The sequence below is a fragment of the Dasypus novemcinctus genome, chromosome 10 (assembly GCF_030445035.2).
Source record: "Dasypus novemcinctus isolate mDasNov1 chromosome 10, mDasNov1.1.hap2, whole genome shotgun sequence".
Taxonomy (NCBI): domain Eukaryota; kingdom Metazoa; phylum Chordata; class Mammalia; order Cingulata; family Dasypodidae; genus Dasypus; species Dasypus novemcinctus.
The window spans coordinates 23,641,703-23,661,879 of NC_080682.1; the positions used below are offsets into that span (position 1 = coordinate 23,641,703).

General features: G+C 34.0%; 2 protein-coding genes across 2 annotated transcripts; one reads left to right on the plus strand and one right to left on the minus strand.

Annotated features, from left to right (window-relative positions):
- Positions 1–4,640: 4,640 nt before the first annotated feature.
- On the plus strand, positions 4,641–5,579 carry OR5J2 (olfactory receptor family 5 subfamily J member 2). Its single transcript, XM_004484683.1, has one exon. It carries the CDS (start codon positions 4,641–4,643, stop codon positions 5,577–5,579), a length of 939 nt encoding a protein of 312 aa, XP_004484740.1.
- An 11,031-nt stretch (positions 5,580–16,610) lies between these two features.
- Positions 16,611–17,552, minus strand: LOC101423377 (olfactory receptor 8K3-like). The gene has a single exon (XM_004484684.1). It carries the CDS (start codon positions 17,550–17,552, stop codon positions 16,611–16,613), a length of 942 nt encoding a protein of 313 aa, XP_004484741.1.
- Between the last annotated feature and the right edge of the window lie 2,625 nt (positions 17,553–20,177).

Below are 20,177 nucleotides of genomic sequence, written 5' to 3' on the forward strand. Positions count from 1 at the left end.
CCAACATGCAAAATCAGTAGCATTTTATACAGCAAACTGAAGAGGAAATCAAAAGCAACTAAAAGAATCAAGTACCTAGGAATAAACTTAACTAAAGATGTAAAGGACTTTTACTCAGAAAACTACACAACATTGTTAAAGGAAATCAAAGAAGACCTAAATAAATGGAAGAATATTCCATGTTCATGGACTGAAAGACTAAGCATCATTAAGATGTCTATCTGACCCAAATTGGCCTTCAGATTTAACGTAATCCAAATAAAAATTACAATAGCACTCTTTTACTGAATTAGAAAAGTCAATTATGGAATTTATTTGGAAGGGTAAGGGGCCCTGAATAGCCAAAAAGCAGATTTAAAGAGCAAATCGAAATTGTAGGAGTCATGCTACCTGACTTTAAAGCATACTACAAAACTACAGTGGTTAAAAACTGATAATATTGGCACAAGGATAGATATATTGATCAATGTAACCAAAATGAGAGTTCTTATACAGATCCTTGCAAAAATGGTCAATTGATATATTTTTAAGATTTATTATATTTTTATTTATTTCTTTCCCCTTCTCCTCCCCCCCGCCCCAAGTTGTCTACTCTCTGTGTCCATGCACTGTATGTTCTTTTGTGACCACTTCCATCCTTATCAGGGCACCAGGAATCTGTGGGGTTTTTTTTTGTTGTTGTTGTTGCATTGTCTTGTTGTGTGAGCTCTCTGGGTATGCAGCACCATTCTTGGGCAGGCTACACTTTCTTTCATGCTGGGTGGCTCTCCTTATGGGGCACACTCCTTGCATGTGGAGCTCCCCTATGTGGGGGACACCCCTGCATGGCAGGGCAATCCTTGCTTGCATCGGCACTGTGCATGAGCCAGCTCCACACAGGTCAAGGAGGCCCAGGGTTTGAACCGTGGACCTCCCATGTGGTAGGTGGACACCCTATCCATTGGGCCAAGTCCACTTCCATGGTCAATTGATTTTTGACAAGGCCACCAAACCCAGTCAACTGGGGCAGAATGGGTTCTTCAACAAATGGTGCTTGGAGTACTGGATATCCATATCAGAAAGAATGAAAGGATCCCATCTCAAGTCCTCTACAAAAATTAGCTCAAGATGGATCAAAGACCTAAATATAAGAGCCAAGACCATAAATCTCCTCAAAGTTAATGTAGGGAAGCATCTAAAGAACTAGTAGTTGGAAATGGTTTCATAAACTTTAAATTCAAAGAACTATCAATGAAAGATAAAATAAATGGGCCCTCCTTAAAATTAAAAACTTTTGTCCTTTAAAGGAGTTAGTCAAGAAAGTGAAATGGAAGTCTAATCAATGGGAGGGAGAAAACATTTGGTAACCATTTATCCATGCATATATAAACTGAGGGTTTATTTATGATTTTGCTAATAAGCAGATAATTTAGTTAGCGCTCACAGTGAGAATGCCAGTTTTCAAAGGTTGCAGGATTTATATGTGTGTTTCAATGGAATTGTTTTCATGAGTCTAAAGCTTGAGTACTTTTTGAACATATTGGATTTCACATGTTCAGTTATAAAGTTTTGCAAAAGCCCCATGGGAGTGGTGTTGTCAATGTCAGTTTTTACCTATGTTTCTCTTCTACATTTTGAACCCAATGTCAATTTAACTTCTATTTTATAAATTAATATACAGATTTTATATTCTTTTGGATTTTTATCTAGTATTTCAAGAAATTATTTTCTCAGATTTTTTTTTAAAAAAAGGAGTGGAATTATATCGAGTCTTCCATCTTGCTAGAAGTGGAAGTCCAACCATATTTTTTGTTTATTTATTTTTAATAACCCCTATCTTCCTAATATCTAACAAAATGTCTTGCTTGTCTTTGTCCTTCAAGCAATATTTACTATATACATGAGAATATTGAAACTAAATATAATATGGTGGTCGTGTTGTATCAAATTGCAGATTTAGACTAGTAAGAAAAGTGTTTGGGTTTTTGATAGTGTGTTGATGCTGTATAAGAAGTTTTAGAATGAATAACCTTTTATAAAGCTGGATTTCATTTGTCTTTCTCCCTTAAAATGTGTATCCAAGTTCACATTAAATTTTAATTGAATTCTATGCCATTCATGCAGAATATTTACAACCAATGTCTTAATACTTTCTCATACTTAGCTCCATTTTTCCTCCATTGTTTGAAGTTTTATTTTTTTGTATTAAAAACCTTAGAGGAAACCAGTTCCATGGGAATACTTTGAGAAAGTCTCCGAAGAAATCAGAACACAATCCAAAATACAATTTCGTTGTTGTGATTATGCTAGTTTAATCAACCTCTGAACTATCTGTACTCAGGCTTAATTAGAGCAGAGTTTATATATAAGGTACTATATACTAGTCCCTTTCTTCAAATTTGTCCTCTATGAGGAAATAATTAAAAACCAAAAACTACATTTTGCTGTTTACATCTTGTGTTGTATTTAAGTCTAAATTTTAACTTATTTTACCTGGAGTCCCTTCTGTTAGCTCTTATTTAAATGTTGAACTTTCTGAAAGTGAGAAATATATAATATCTACTGTGTTTCTGAGGGGAGTTTAAGAAACCATGGACATGGACATAAGCTTTCTAAATAAGCCAATATCCTAATTTTTTTTACTTTTTGGTAAGTAACTTTAATTCCATTTATTGTCTTCCTAATTCTTTAAATTTTCTCGCATTTTGATTCCATTCTGCAGATAAAGAATTTTAAATATGATAGAATACTACCAGTGTTTTCAAGTTTGAAGTTGACCTCATCCAAATTCTTATCTTACTTTTTAGTTCTGTTTCATGATTGCCATCAAAATTTTCTGGCATGTATATAGCTTACATTGTGATATTTAATGTAATTTAATTTTTAATTCCTTTTAAGCCCACTATTTCTGAAATTATAATTTTCAATCAAATTCATATCAATAAGAGCTGATTTTTCATTTAGATGAATAAGTCAACTAAATACATTGAATACATTATCAAAGTTGTCAAATCTATTGGCAATCTCTAAAGAGCATGCAAGAAATCACAAACATATATAAATATTTATATGATGTATTATCTCACATTTAACAAAGCAAATTCTCAAACAGTCACTTGAAGTGGCAATTTGATTGCTTAAATTAATTCTACTAATAATGATAATTGATAAAGTCACTGTGCTGAAATACTATGGAAATGCTCTGAAATTGAAACATTCTTGATTACAGAGTTTTCAAACTTATACCAATCTCTTGAACCAAAAGACATCAGAACATCACTGTTTTACTTATCTAGCTAGCTATAGCTCATGCAACTATATACCTGTCTACATAATTTATTAGTGCTTACCTGTTTTTGTCAAAGCAACAGTGGATTTGCTTTTGTCAAAGCAACAGAAAATTCTTTGTTGGAATTACCTTCTTCAATACATAAAGCAATCTTGGGGGAGTAAATATAATTATATCCTGGATCTATGAATTTAAATAAATTGTAGAATCAAATAAAGGTAAGTTTTGGCTGTGATAAGATTTGGCTCACATCTAATGTTGTCCTACATTCTCCCCATGTGGCAATTGAAATATTTTAATTCAGATAAATAAGTATTATAAAATGTAGATAAGCTAATTTGATCATTATTTGTATCTCATCATTTCTAAAATAATACCCAATTTAATAGGGGACAAGAGAAAAAGAGAGTTGAATCTTAAGAAAATATAGACCATTTTGAATATCAGATATAGTTAACCAAGCAGCCAATGGAAAATATGGTTTTAGAAGGAGAAAGCCTTAACTTGTATAGTGTATGTATTATAGGATGAAGAATATGAAAAGGGTCAGACAACAATCAGTCAGCCTAATAGTCTGAATTTTTTTGCAGTCTCAATGAAAACAGAAAACCTCTATCTGGTTCAGATAGGCAAGATATGATTTCTGTGTCCTCAGCCTCAGAGTTAGTGATTTTTCAGGGCTGCTCTTCTACACAACAATGTGGAAGATTGCCCTGAAGCCACAGTCCAGACAATTTGCTAAATGTATCATGAAATAGACAGGTTTTTTGTCATGATTTTCAGACTTAGGTGATGCCCTAAATGCTTCCCATGGTGCTAACAATCAGTGTCCTTGGTATATTATCACTGTAGGTAGCTGTGGCCACTGTGGTTGTCTATAATAAAGCATGGTAGATCAATCCACATCTAAGTTCATGATAGAGAAAATTTAAAGACAGTAATTTCATATTTAAAAGAGGTGAGAAGAGAACTTCTTTGAGTGACAATTCAATATTGCAACTATATACTGTAGATACTCCTATTAAATTCAGTTGCCCTTAGTGTTTTCCTTAGTGTTGGTGTGACTTTATTATTGAGGTAGGCAGTTTAGACACAAACTAAAACTGTGAAAGACAAACTGTTCTCTCAACCATTGGTTTCTATGGAATATAAGCAGATGAAAGATCATCACAGGAAAAAAAAAATAGAGACCATCTAGATCCACCTGCTATTCTTGTTGATAACAAAACTCAGATCAAAAAAGAATATTTTTTATCCAAAAATAAAAAGTACTCATTCTCTGCATTTTATGTTAATATATATTTTCTATGATCCTCTAATAATTTATAATCCCTGTATCTTCTTTCACAACAGATTTTGTGAAAGCCAAATAATGACTGAAGAGAATTTCACGGTTGTTACTGAGTTTATACTTTTGGGATTGACAGACCTTGCTGAACTCAAAGTTGTGCTTTTTGTGTTGTTCTTGGTGATTTATTTCATTACCTTGGTGGGGAATCTGGGCATGATTTTCTTAATCCGGGTCACTCCCAAGCTCCACACACCCATGTATTATTTCCTCAGCTGCCTATCATTTGTAGATGCCTGGTATTCATCTGCAATTGCACCCAAAATGCTGATCAACCTCCTGGCTGTCCAGGGAACCATCTCTTTCCCTGCCTGCATGGTGCAGCATTTGTGTTTTGGGGTATTTGTCACCACAGAAGGTTTCTTGCTGTCAGTAATGGCATATGACCACTATGTGGCCATTGTGAATCCTTTGCTTTACACTGCAGTTATGTCCAAGATAAAGTGTGTAGTGCTGGTCATTGGGTCATGGGTATGTGGAATAATTAACTCATTAGTACACACAATAAGCTTAAGTAGATTGTCCTTCTGTGGACCAAATGCTGTCAGCCATTTCTTCTGTGATATTCCCTCATTGCTAAAGCTGTCATGTTCTGATACCTCCATGAATGAACTGTTGCTGTTAACCTTCTCTGGGGTCATTGCCATGGCCACCTTCTTGATTGTGATCATTTCCTACATGTTCATTGTTGTTGCTATTCTGAGGATCCACTCAGCAGCAGGCAGACAAAAAGCCTTCTCCACCTGTGCCTCTCACCTGACTGCAGTGACCATATTCTATGGTACTCTAAGCTTTAGTTACATTCAACCAAGTTCCCAGTATTCTGTAGAACAGGAGAAGGTGGTGTCTGTTTTCTATACACTGGTGATTCCCATGTTAAACTCCTTGATTTACAGTTTGAGAAACAAAGATGTAAAGGATGCTGTGAAAAAGGCAACAGAAATGAAACATTTTTTCTGTTGATTTTAAATCACTATTGATCCTAAAGCATTCTTTCAGTTAGTCTCATTTATTAATAGTCACAAGAATTTCATGAATGCTATTCCTTCTTCACACTTCCTTCACATATAAGGAAACAGACCTGAAATGAAAGTTATCTAATTTGGATATCTGTATCATAAAATGGATAGCTTATCACACAACTCTTCTGATATTATTGGCTATTATTCTTTTTCCTTAAAGATGTATTTTATTTATTTATTCCTCCTCCCTCGTTGTTTGTCCCCACTGTCTGTTCTCTGTGTCCATTCATTGTGTGCTCTCTCTGTCTGCTCGTCTTCTCTTTAGGAGGCACGTTGGACTGAACCTGGGACCTCCCATGTGAGAGAGAGGCGCTTACTCGCCTTAGACACGTCCACTTCCTGCTTTGCTGTGTATCTCATTGTATTTCCTCTTTGTCTCACCTTGTTGCATCATCTTATTGCATCATCTTGCAATGCCAGCCTGTCATTCTAGCTAGATGTCTAGCTTGTCTTCTCTAGGAAGCACCAGAAACCAAACCCAGGATATCCCATGTGGTAGGTGGGAGCATAATGGCTTGAGCCATATCTGCTTTCCAGCCTTAATCTTTAAATCAATAGATAGTACAGTAGAAATACAGTATTATGCATATATATTTCATTGTTATTTGGAGAAAATAAATGTATACATAAGGTTTTCCTTTAAGCACATAAAGAAATAGAGTGCTTCCTAATGGAGGAAAATGTCCTTAAATTACAAGAAATTGATATAATTTACAGATGGAATTTTCTTCATTTTTAAGTTTGAAGTTTAATTTTACATATTCTGAAGAGTGAGAGATCACCATACAAATAAAAATAAAGGTTGTTTCCACTTTGTGTTCTCAAAAAATTCTTTTGACCAAATTTTATTCCTTTTTCTAGGCCTTAATTTTTTTATTTCTGAAGGGAGAGGATAGTGTCACATGTAATTAATTCTGAGATTGTAAAAGGAACCCTATATTATTTGCCCCTAAGATTTAAAAATTTTAGTTACATGTATAGGATGCCTCAAAGTTTAATTTTGGAATACTTAAAATTTAAAATTCACCCCATTTGTCCTTTTAAATATCTCCTTTCTTTTCATTCATGATTAAAAAACAAAATGCCAAGAAAATGTTTCACATTAAATAAACCTTTCCTTTATAGGAATCCCATTGCATTCACTTTCAAACAAGATTATGAAGACTAACATATATTTATTGAATTATTCTGTAATTATTAATTTCATGATTCTATGTTTCCATTAATGCCAACCTTTATAATTTAAAAAATGTTGTGGAAAATATATTTACATTACTATTAAATTAATTGGAATATATTTACATTATTATTAAATTAATTGGAATTAAATTCATTTTTCTGTATTTTTGAAGCTCTATTTTTTACTGAGATTAGAGGTGACAACTTGAGATACTTAAAGCCTATTTGATAATTTTAAAATGTTCAAGTGTCTTTATCAGTGCTAGTTTATAGCTGACTTTTCAGGTACATTCAACTTGTTAATGAAAACTTGAGCCTTTAAACAGGAAAAAAAACATCCCAGACAAGTGGATATCTATTTTCAGATAAAAACCTGTATACACATGTCCATAGATTAAACAAATAAACAAACAAAACAAATCCACCCTGGAAATGAAGATTTAAAAATATATCCTTTTGCATATGAAATGATCTCATTTATAGAAAATCCTATGGAATTCATCCAAGTCTATTGTAGTAAATAAGAAAGTGTGACAACATTATAGGATAAAAGATTAATATACAAAAATTATTTTGTATCTATGCAGCAGCAATAAACAGACCAAAAGGCAAATTAAGAATATAATACCATTTTTGACAATGCCATTTTTTACTATCAAAAAGAACAAAATATTTTAGAATAAATTTAGCCAAAATAGTGCTAATAAATACTGAAAACTATAAAACATTAGTATAATAAATTCAGTAAAATCTAAATGAATGGAAATGGATAATTACCTCAAGTTTATGGATCAGAGTATTAAATATGACTAAAATGACAATTCTATCAAATTGTTCTACAGAATTGAGCCAATCTCTATTAAATTGCAGTTAGCTTCCATGGCAGTTTGAGACCCTTGGGTTGCATTAAATTCAGTGGGGGGGGATTAGATTACTTGGTAAGATATTTTTAGCGATTTGACTGGATTGTGTCAGTGGTGCTTGACACAAGTTGATTTTCTGTTTCTTTGCTGGATCTGATATTATCAGATACACAGATCAACCCAGAAAAAGGGAATTGCCATATTTGATTCTGTCATGTGAGACAACAGACTCCAGCTTTGCCCACTGAGGTCAACTCTGGTCAATTGTGTTAATAGAATGTCAAGGGAATTCAATGAAGTAACAATTTTCTTTTCAACAAATGGTACTTAAACAGTGGAATATTCACATGCAAAAGAATGAAGTTGGACCCATATTTCTCATCATATGCAAAAATCAATACAAAATGGATAAAAGAAGACCTAAATATCACAGCTATAACTTGAAAAAGTTTTGAAAAAAAATCAGGCTTTAATCTTTGACCTTTGTTTAGGCAATGTTGGTTCATACAGGAGAGTAAAAGCACAATCAAGAAGTAAAAAATAATTTTGATATAGCTAATTTTTTAAAAAAGTGCTTCAAAAGACACTAGCAATTAAGTAAAAAGACCACCCCCAGAATGGGAGGAAGTATTTACCAATCATATATTTGATAATGAACTTGTATCTGTTAAGAGAATATATAAATAGTGCTTACAGCTCAGTAATAAAAACTTGGTAGAGAACAGGCCAAACACTGGCTGCCACTGTTCCCTGCAGCCCACAAATAAAATCATGTCATTGGGACTTTGTAATTCTAGCTCCTTAGGACTGGGTGGTGAATGTGACACTCCCTAGTGGCTATTAGCCACCTACTGGTATATCTCTTTTCACTTTGCCCTGAGTATATATAAACCTTCACTGGAGATAATCTGGCTAAAGTATGTAAGATTTATGAAATCCATATCACGCCTGCTGGTTTATCTGTTCTGGGAGGGAAGGCATTAGGGCAGGAAGTCTGTATAAACATCTCCTTGCATATGCTGCATATTGAGACCGGCTGGCCATGGGAGACTAAGACTCACTATTGAAGCTGATCCTGCTTTGACTATATGAGTAAACATTGATCCATCTAGTACTGGTATGAGTTGTGATTTGCTGGTGACCTTGACATCTGCAAAGCCCGTAAGAGGTTGAGAACCAAAGACTGTTTGTTGCTCCGGGTGGCAGGTACTCTTATGCTCTTTGCAACACTCCCTTAGAAGAGGTATAGATTTCTCTTTCTGGCCAATAGTTTGGAGCAGTAAGCAGGGTTCCAACAAAAAAGAAAATTACCCCACACCAGTGTTCTTCCCCTGCCATAGCTAAACCGATCTGTGGTTCAAAACTTCGTCAAAAATGAAGCCTAATATATAGTCAAATTCAATTAGTAGGAAAACAAAATAGTAATGATAGCTTTAAAGATTACAAATAGAATACATACTAATTTAGAAAAGCTAAAATAAAATAAAATATAAATTGGGGTATTAAAAAATGAAAAAATCATAAAACTTTGTTTTTGACATTTTGCCTTTCATCACTACAATAGGTATTACCCTGTATATACAGTAGCAAGTCAATCTCTTTCATTCCCTCCTCAGTGTCTACATCCTTTTTTAATTTTTAATTTTGTCCTCAAAAAAGTTTTAGATCACAATAAAGCCACATATACACTATAGGAGATTCCCATATATCCAACACCAAACCCTTTTCCCCCTTCCCCAGCAATGATTTTTTTTACATGTTCATGTTATATTTGCTGCAATTGATATACAGATATTGAAACATAGCTACCAAACATGGCTCCATTTTGGTTTACATTATGGTTTATATTTTAGACTGTACAATTTTCTAAAATTTTAGTTACGTTATGGTTTACATTTTGGTTTACTTTTTAGCATATACACCTTTATAAACTTTTGGTGAAATTTAACATGTCCTATATCCATCATTGCACGATTTTGTGGATCTCTTCCATTGTCCCCCATTTACCCTACTTCCATCTATTCTTTTCCTCTCTCCCACTCCCCTCAAGGCCCACAGTGACAACCAAGCTTCACTGCTTGAAGGACAAGATTCACAGATACTTGCAACAATGTTGAGGGCCCGACACACAAAACAACCCTCCCCAATTGGGGGCCACCAATGATCTTGAGAGACACCATTCCTTATGTTTGAGGACATCAGATCTCCTCAGGATGAGGGCACACCTTCCCACTCATTGTATGGGTCTCCACCCAAAGATATAACACACTATGACAAGATGAGCACTCGCAAACTCACCAGATGTCTGTTCCTGTGTTGAAGGTGCCCATTAAGCACCTTAAACAGGTAAACTTTCTTTATATTTTCTAAAAAGTTTTCTCAACATTACAGTTTCAACCACAAACCTGACAATCTCCATTGGTCATTTGTTCCCTCCAACCTTGCCCCCAATGCCTTGGGCCATCTGACTCATCCTCCCAACCCTCACTGCCCTCAAGCCTGCAAAACCCCACCCAATGGTAGCTCCATGCCCCCATCCCATCCCCTTCTTGTACAGCTACTTACTTCCACCCCATAATAGACTTTACCTGTACAGGCATCAGCTCATAATCTTCCTCTCTGGTTGGGAGGGAGTTCTCCAGGGCATGTATATAGGGTATATAGAAATGTTTGGGTATTCGTTGAGTATTTTCATAGAAGTTACAGTTAAAAACAACAACGGAGGGAGTGCTGAGTTCCTAACCAGGGGAGCTCTGACACATTCCACAAGGGAACAGCAACAATCCCCCAAAGTGCAAGGGAAAAGACCAGTGAAGAAGGATGGTACAGTGATGAGCCTTTGATACTGATGACTATGCTTATGAACCTGTGTGCCTGAAATTTCAACTAGGTCTAGAGCTGCAAGGTGCCTAAGATATACCTCCTGAGAGCCTCCATGTTGCTCAAATGTGGCTACTGTATAAGCCAAACTCAGCATGTAAACACATTACCTTCCCCCCACCATGGGACAGGTCTCCTGGAAATGAGCCTCCCTTGTGCCAAGGGATTACTACCAATCACTAGCTGGTGATGCACCTAGAAAAGGCTTTGAATAAAAGTGGGAAATGGTAAAGTCAAATGAGTTTATATGGCTAAGAGTCTTTAAGAAAGAGTCAGGAAGTCATCAGAGGGGCTGTGCTTACACACATCTCAGCAGGATACCAGATACAGCTAAAGTAGATACTACCTCGGTACTGGTACTCCTGAGGGTTACAGACACACACAGGTTCTACAGTCACACAGATGGCTCTGGAGTTTGGTACCTTGCCAGTGGTCCCTACTTTGGAATTTGTGTTCCTGAGTGTGATGGAGTTGGTCTCAGATGTGACCTTTCTACACATGCCTCTTCTGTCACTTTTACTGAAAATGTGGTTGGCACTGGGGTTGGTGTATACTCAGGTTACTTGAATCTCTGGACTTTCCATGTGCCAGCTGGGCCCTGAGCTTCAGCAGAGTTGCTACTCCTACTCTCTGGTTTGTTGTACTTACCCAAGTCAGCTAACAAAGAGGTGAAGATGGTCAACCATCACATCAGGGAACCGAGAGTGCCTAACTACAAGCAGGAGAATTGCATCCATCAGCCATGTGGAATCTAAGCCCCATCTCAATTTAGAGGTGGAGAGGACATCACCATCCCAGGGTCCACAGGATGGAGGAATAAAATACGGATTAGAGTGGATTTACTGGTATTCTACTATAGAACTATTGTGATTAGCAAGGGAAGAAATTGTAGCATTGATGTGAATAAAGTGGCCATGGTAGTTCTGAGGGTAGGGAGATGGAAGAAGAGATGTGATGTGGAGACATTTTTGGTCTTGGAGTTATCATGAATGATATTGCAGGGACAGATGAGGACATTATATATCCTGCCATAACCCACTGAATGCACTGGGGGAGACTGTAAACTACAATGTAAACTGCAATCCATGTGGTGCAGCAGTGCTCTAAAATGCATTCAAGAAATGCAAAAATGTGCCACAATGATGGAAGAGGTTGTTGATGTGGGAGGACCGGGTGGGTGGGGTGTGGGGTATAAACAAACCTCTTATATTTTTTAATGTAACATTTTTCTGTGATCTATGTATCTTTTAAAAAAAAGACAAAAAATTATGTAAAGTAAAAAAAAAAGAGAAATACCCTAAGTTAAAAATTAGCAAAGAATTGAATGAATAGTTCTCCAAACAAGATACATTTGATGGTATAAGAAGATGAAATTATATTCAAGATTATTTTTCATCAGGGTGATGCAAATGAAACTACAATACCACCTCTTATCTTCTAAGATGACAAAAATAATAAACAGAAAATAAAAAGTGTTCGCGAGGATGTAGGGAAATTGAAACCTTCATAGACTGCTAGTAGATATATAAACATGGTTGACCACTTTAGAAAACCATCTGACAGTTCCTCCAAAAATTAAACCTGCAATCTTGATATATCTCATTAATTTTACTCTTAAGTGTATATGCAAGAGAAATAAAAACATAAGTCCAATTGAAAACTTGTTTACAAATATCCTTAGCAACATTAGCTATAGTAATCACAAAATGAGGACAACTCCAAAGTTCATGAACTTAAACTAGTGGATAAACAAAAGGTAATCTATCCAGACAACAGAATATTATTAAGGAAAAAAATGAAATATAATATTTGTACCAAATGGTTGAAACCTGACAATGTTAGACTAAGTGAACAATGTTACCGTATTTTATAATTTCATTCATATGAATGTCCAGATGGCAAATCCATAGAGAAAAACAAGATGTTTTTCTAGGTCTGATGGAGGAAATTGTAGAGTAACTGCTAATGTGGATGGGGTTCTTTACAGGGGCAGTAAAATGTTCTAAAATTGTGGTAATTGTTATATAACAAATTGTGAATATACAAAAAAACAAATTGTATTTTCCACTACAAATGGGTGAATTGTAAGGTCTTTGAATTGTTCCTCTATAAATGCTATAAAAATAGAAATAACAACAAGAAAAAATGTCTGTTTTTATCTAGGCCTGATATCAAGAGATTAATCCATGTATAATCCACTGTGCAAGAGGCAGAAACCATATTTATTCATGTAAGTACTATATTTCTTTATGATTAGAAAAATATATGAAAATTTAACAACCTCACAAAGATAAAACCTTGAAAAAGTCCTTGTAATTTTTTCTTCTAAATCACTTATTTTAAAAATAAGCCTGTAAATTATATAAACTCAATGATGAGTTTAATAGCCAAGGAATTCCATGAAGAAGTGAGTTTTAAAAATACCAACATTTTCTATGACAGAATAAAAACTGAATTTTTACTTTGCCTACTCCAGGGTTAATTGATTTCTATTCTATTCTTTCAGTGTTAAACCAATATGTTGAGTTATAAATTATAAAAATAGATATATCCTTCTGTACTCACCTTTTCCTATAAGTACATGTATTATTTCACACATTTTAGGGGGATTTAGAAAATATACAATACAAAATATTTTAATCTTTCTCATCAAGAAGCTTATAAATGTAAGAGTTGCTGTAAATGCCCTGCAAATTTCTGCTCATATATGACATCATGAGAATGGAAAAAACACCACATGATATTGAGAATTGAAATCACAGTGTTTCTTCCATTCCCTCAGAGTTTCATTCACATATACTAGAAATTAAAATAAAGCTTCTCCTATTGCTTGATTTTATTTTAAAAATTTTTATTGTGGTAAATGTATACACCATAAAATTTCCCATTTTAATAACTTTCAAGTGTACAGTTTAATTGTATTAATTTCACTCACAATGTGTGCTGCCATCAATATTTGCCATTACCAAAACTTTTTCATTGCTCTGAGATCTCTCTACCTCATAGAATTCCTGTTCAGCTTTTCACTTGTTTACTTATTCTCCAAGGAATATTGTAGTATGTGGTACCAATTTGCCATTTTCCCTAGCTTCCTCTTCCTTAGTGGTGCCTTTTCCCAATTAAGAAATAATATTCAGATGAATTTCACACTTGGAGTTATAAAGATTTTTGTGGATCATTAAATATTTCTTGAATTGTAGAACGTTTTTAATACTAAAGATAATACTTTTCAACATACATTCTCAAGTTTCTCTACTAATATTTCTCCCTTATTTTTTCTGCCTTGCTTATAGGAGCTCCTTCAATGACAAACTATAGAAGTGGATAAGAGATGTTTATTTTCTTGTAATTTTGGATATCCCTAAGTTTTAAGTTTTCTCTTTTTATCTGTCTAATCACTGTGCTGTCAGATTTGGATTTTACATGAATCATAGCAATATCCAATATTTTGCACATTGTTGGGGATGTCTTTCAAAAATTATTCTATATGAATAACACCCCAGGATTACATAGTGTCCAACCTTCACAACTGCATGTGTTGCTTCTGCCTTTCCCCTTTGTACCATTTAGGAATGATTCCCATGCATTAATGGACCATCCAACAAATAATGTCTCAAGCAAGAGAATTTTATATATATTTAAAAAGTCTAATATTGGGACTAATGGGACAGATGGCTTTTATTGTTTCAGTAGATCAGAATCAGTATATTTTCCATTATCTTGTCCTTAAATTAATACTCTAACTGAATGCAACTCACATGACAGCATTCAAAATTCAGAAAGCCGAAACTTATGGGAAGAAATATTCTCCTTATACATTTTTTAGGAAGGCACACCTATCTTGGAAAAGCCCTAGCAGATCTTCTACAAATCATTGATAATAACCGTGTGTGTGTGTTTTATTTTGTTGTTTTTTTTTTTTTGTCTGGCATTCTATTTCTCCTCACTCTTTGTTCCTAAATGGTGACTGAACTTCTCAGGAAATAAATATTTTCTTAGAACAGGAAATTCCTTTTTAAACTTTCTTTTTTCAGCATGTTCCTGATGACTTTATGCTAATTTCTGCCCCCATCCTTAAATTTATTATAAACATGCCCAGACTGTGTCCTGCATCCACTTCATGGTAGTTTTCCTTTTTTATTTTTTATTTTTTGGTTTAAGAAAGTCAATCATGCAATATGTACCATTTATTTATTATTCTGAGTCAATTATTCATTCATTAAATACATTTTTATTGAATTCATTTTTTTCTGCCAGAAACTGTTCTAGCTATTAACTTTTTTATTAATCACCCTGGATGTTTCTTCATTTCTAATCTGACACCTGTCAAAGTGGAGTTTTACTCTCTGCCATATCTAGGATGGTATCAGTGAAGCAAAAAAAAAAAAAAAAGACTGTAAGAGTTGATTAGGGCAAATATTAAGAGTATGAAATCTGGAGCTAGATCACCTGTATTTGAAACCTGGTTCTAATGTCTAATATCTCTGTGAACTTGGAAAACTTACTTATCCTTACTTTGCCTTTATTTTATCTTCTGAAAAGTAGATATACTGGTAGAATCAATCTCACAGAGCTGTTGCGGTGATTGCATTAATTAAGACACAAAGAATTATTATATGATAATTAACATGTCTATTGTGAGGTATTATTACCTGATAGTCCTTATGACCATCTAAAGATGCCTTTAAACTAGTCCTACACTTTGATACTATTTATCCTCAAATGACAATATTTCATGTACTCTCTCTTTTTTTCTGATAAAGTGTATTTATTCCATTTCATTAGATACAAAGGGAAATTTATTTCATGATTGTGAACCAAGCAAATATTCTAGACTCTATTAATGTTAATAAATCCTAGGAATATTAAAATAATAAATAATAAATGTAAATAGACATTGGAAATTTTGAAGAGAGACATGAATGAAACTATATCCTCAAAGCTGATGACTCTCTAATTGCCATATATCAGATTTTACTGGCATTAGAATATGTTGTAATGAAAACCATAACATTATTTCATTATTTGCTTTCCTTCTCATATGGCTATTCAAACCCTGAAAGTCAATGAAAATATAGTGCATAATAAATATTCACCAACACTGAGGAAAGTCACCTCAATGCAAAAAGAAGAAATAATTTTCTTCTTTTAATAGTCTTACCCAATGATCCAAAGACAACTGGAACATAATTTTTAATTGTTTTTTCAGAGAATCAAGACATATATTAGATCATGAATAAACCAAATTATTTTTTAAATTAAATTAAATTTATTTTGGATTTTATTATTTTCCTGTTTATTTTTTGGGTCAACACCCACAGAAATAATACTCTATAACAAAATGAACACATTCATATTCTGTAGAAGCATGCCCAGGTACTCTCTTTCCCACACATCCCTTCACCATCAATGCGCTACACCTGTGACTCTCCCCTGCCATATTTGCCAGAAGAATATTCCCACACTAGTATTTTCAACCACAGACTTCCACCTCCCCAGAGTTTACTAGTTCTTTCCTTCAGCCCTCACTCTGGTCCATTGGATTATCCAAACCACCCCTCCAGTCCTGCTCACCCTCACACTCATGCACTGTGGAACCCTCCTCACATCCCTGTACCACCATCAACCCCATCTACTGCCAAACCACCCCTTCTACCATTCAGCTTATAAAGGACCTTCTTTGAGTTTTATCTCAACTGAAGTACATCTCCCATAGATCCTATTTTCAATGCATCTACATGCACCAGAATGAAGACCAAGACCATGTCCAAACTGGGGTACACTATTCAGTACACCACATCCTCCAATTTAGTCTATTAATATTATAATTTAATATTTACTTAATTATATGTTTCTAATCCACCTCTTATCAAAAATGAAAATAACTATTCTTGATTCATTAATTTATTTACAGTATTTCAAAGAGTGAGTGATACATCAAAAGCAACCTATCAACATGTATTGGACTTATTTGAGCTTCCGATCCTCTCTTTGTGCACCAAAAACAAGATTTAAAATATGTAATCTAGATTTAGAGTATACAGAGAACTTTAAGAACATATATTACTTAATTTTTTCCAAGCCTTATATAAGGCATATTTTACATCTTTGTTTCTCAAGCTATAGATCAAGGGATTCAACATGGGGATAACCAGTGTGTAAAATATGGAAGCCACCTTATCGGTATCAAAGGAATGATTGGACTCTGGCTGCACATACATAAATATTAAAGTCCCATAGAATACTATGACCACTGTCATGTGAGATCCACAGGTGGAGAAGGCCTTCTGTCTGCCTTCAGCAGAATGCATCCTAAGAATGGCTGCAAGAATGAGAAGGTAAGACACAAGAACAATTAAAAGAGATGAAATCAAGTCAAAAGCTGCTAAAATGAGAATTATCAATTCAATTTCTTGCGTGTTTGAGCAGAGCAGAGATAACAGGGGCAGACTGTCACAGAAGAAATGACTGATGACATTGTAGCCACAGAAGGGTAAGTTAAAAATCTTTATAGTGACCAGAAGGGAAACAAATGTGCTGTAGACATACGGGATTGCCACCAGCATTTGGCATAATCTTTGTGACATGACGGCTGAGTAAAGCAGTGGGTTACAGATGGCAACATAGCGGTCGTAGGACATTGCTGACAGAATAAAAATTTCGCTAACGATGAACACAAGAAAGAAAGCTAGCTGTGTGGCACAAAAATGATAGGAGATTGTATTTTCACTCACAACAAAATTTACTAGCATTTTGGGTCCCACAGTTGTTGAGTAACCAAGATCGGTGAAAGCCAGGTGTCTGAGGAAAAAGTACATGGGAGTTTGTAGCCTGGAGTCCATTTTGGTAAGGATGATCATGCCCAAGTTGCCCACCACTGAGATCATGTAGATGACGAGGAACAGCCCAAAGAACAGAGCCTGCAGCTCAGGGCGGTCTGTGATCCCAGTCAGAATGAATTCATTCAGCACAGTTAGATTGTGTTTTTCCATCCACGCTTATCAGTAAACCTATTGTGGACAGAGATAACGTAATTATCAGTAGTTTCCATTTAGTGTATCTTAGCACTTTCATTATAACTGATAGATGAGAATTTGTTTGTAAGCAATCAGATAACACTTTGTCATGGAAGACCTTAGATAATATAAGGAGATTTGAGCAAATTGGGAGAAACTGAGGTCACTGGCATTGCTTTTATATAGAGAAGTCGTATAAAAATTCCCATTAATAAAAGAGATCTCACATTAAAGAAAAAATATTTTAGAATCATTATATTACACAATACATTGAGGCAAAATAAAATACACTGAGGAGGAGATATTCATGGATATTCATAGAGTCCTGGATGTTATTTTAAATTTATCTGAAAACTAATGTCAGTATTATTCCTCTATGTAAGTATTTCATGTAAATAAATACAAGTATAAGCAAAAAAAAAAGTATATACATATCCCTAATGAACTTGAGGTTGATAAAAATGCCAGACTAGGAAAAGGATGACAGGTTATGGAAAAAGAATTAGACATTTAAAATTTGTGACTGCCAAAATTTACTTGGAAAACAAAACTAAACAAATAGGAATGATCCTAATAAAATTGAAAATAGCAGTGCCAGCAGTCTGTGTACTCTAAGCACATAAATAAAAGTGATTATAGGAAATTCACATTTGTCATATCTGAAACATTGCTGGTAAGGTCATGAATTTCTCCTCTTACCCTGTCCTGTGCACACAATTTTCTGAGATCAGAAACACTGAACTATCAGGAGATACTACAATTAGAAAAATTATTTTCAGTGAATGCAATAAAAACAATTTAAAACTTGTTTAGTTTCAATGATGAAAGAGCAAAGAAAAAATATCTGGTGTAAGTATGAGTTTTACATAATGCAAACAGGATAAAAGGGGAGTTCTATGCATGAAATAATATGGAAAGACATTAAAATTAAAGATTGAATGCTGGTGGCCTCATAATTCTGTAATAAATTTTTCCTTCATGTCTCTTTAGTTAGACTTCCTTTATTCTCAGTTTTTACTTCTATTACACAAATAATTACTTAATAAAACACAAATATCATATAAGCAATATAATTTATGATTTCAAAGTTGCTTATGAGATTTTAGCATACAAACCATGTGAAAATAATTGAAAAATTAACATGAAGGGAAAAGAGAATTCCTATTGTGCTAAGACACTTGTGCAGTAGAATAAACTTAGCAGTCAATCAGAAGTTCTAATATTGCGTTATGACTTTGTAAAAGAATAAAAGTTGCATATGTCACTGAAATATTGTAGATATTGGCAAAATATTGCATCACAAGAACTAATCTATTTACCTGTAATAAATCATCAGTCTTGATTCCTTCATTTGCTTTTTAATGTGGCAGAGTGAGAATAATATATAGACATTTTTCACCTTGAGACTCTCCCTGAGGATATTCTAAGCAATTGGGTATTATCCCTGAAGCATTTGAAGGCATAACAAAATGCCTAGATGGTGTCTATTAATTGTCCAGGACAATTGGAATTCACCAGAAGCAAGTATTCATTTACTTATTTGTTTGTTTATTCATTTATTCATTTAATGCATTCCTACTTTTTAACTTTTAGTTAACTTTACATTTTAACATACTGGGATCCAGATTAAAACACTGTATCTATAAAATAGGTCTTCTAATAGTCCACCATTTCTACAGTGCTCTCCTCAAATGGAGAAGATTTAAATGCCACTCTATTGAATTATTAAAAATATTTAAATGGATTAAAAATTAAGTTGTTAAATTTATTTTGTTTTTCTTTTATTCTGGTTGTTTTTGTTCTTGTTCTCTTTTATTTTTTTTTTAACTCTGGGGCAATAATTTGTTTCTCCTACTTTTCATTTTATAGTGAATTGCCAGCTTCTGTCTCCTTAAAACTTCACTTTTGTTATATTTTCCTTCTTACAGTTCAAAATTCATGATTTTTTCCATTCTGTTCAATTCTTCTTTACCACCTTGATAAATGTTCTACTGTGTTTTGTATATATCCTACATTTTCAATATATTCTTGTAAAAATGTAATATTAAGGTTTACATGTTTTTCTATGTATTATGGTTAATGTATATGTTCACTTGATTGGATTATGATGTCCACTGGTTTGATCAAACACAGTCCTAGATATTTCTTGTAGGTATTTCATATATATGAATTGTATCTACAATCATTTGACTTTAAGTAAAGGAGACTACTCTCATAATGTGGGTAGGCCTCATCTGATCAGTTTGAGACCTTAAGAGCAATAACTAAAGGTTCAAAGAAAAGATTCTACCTCAAGACTTCAACATTTCTCTACTGGAAGTTCCAAACTGTTGACCTGCTTTAAGGAATTCAGACTTGCCAACCTCTACTATTACTTGTGAAAATTCTGTAAACTACTACCTATCTACCTAACTAATTAACTAACTAACTAAAGTCTCCTGTTGTTTCCTTTTTGTTTCTATAGAGATCTTTAATACCCTATGAATATACATTATTGTGCTGTAATTCTTAATTTTGCATTTTAAGTCACTTATTATTATTTATGGTTCCATATTGTGTCTTTTTTTTTCCTCTTCCTCATTATAGTCTACAATATATGTC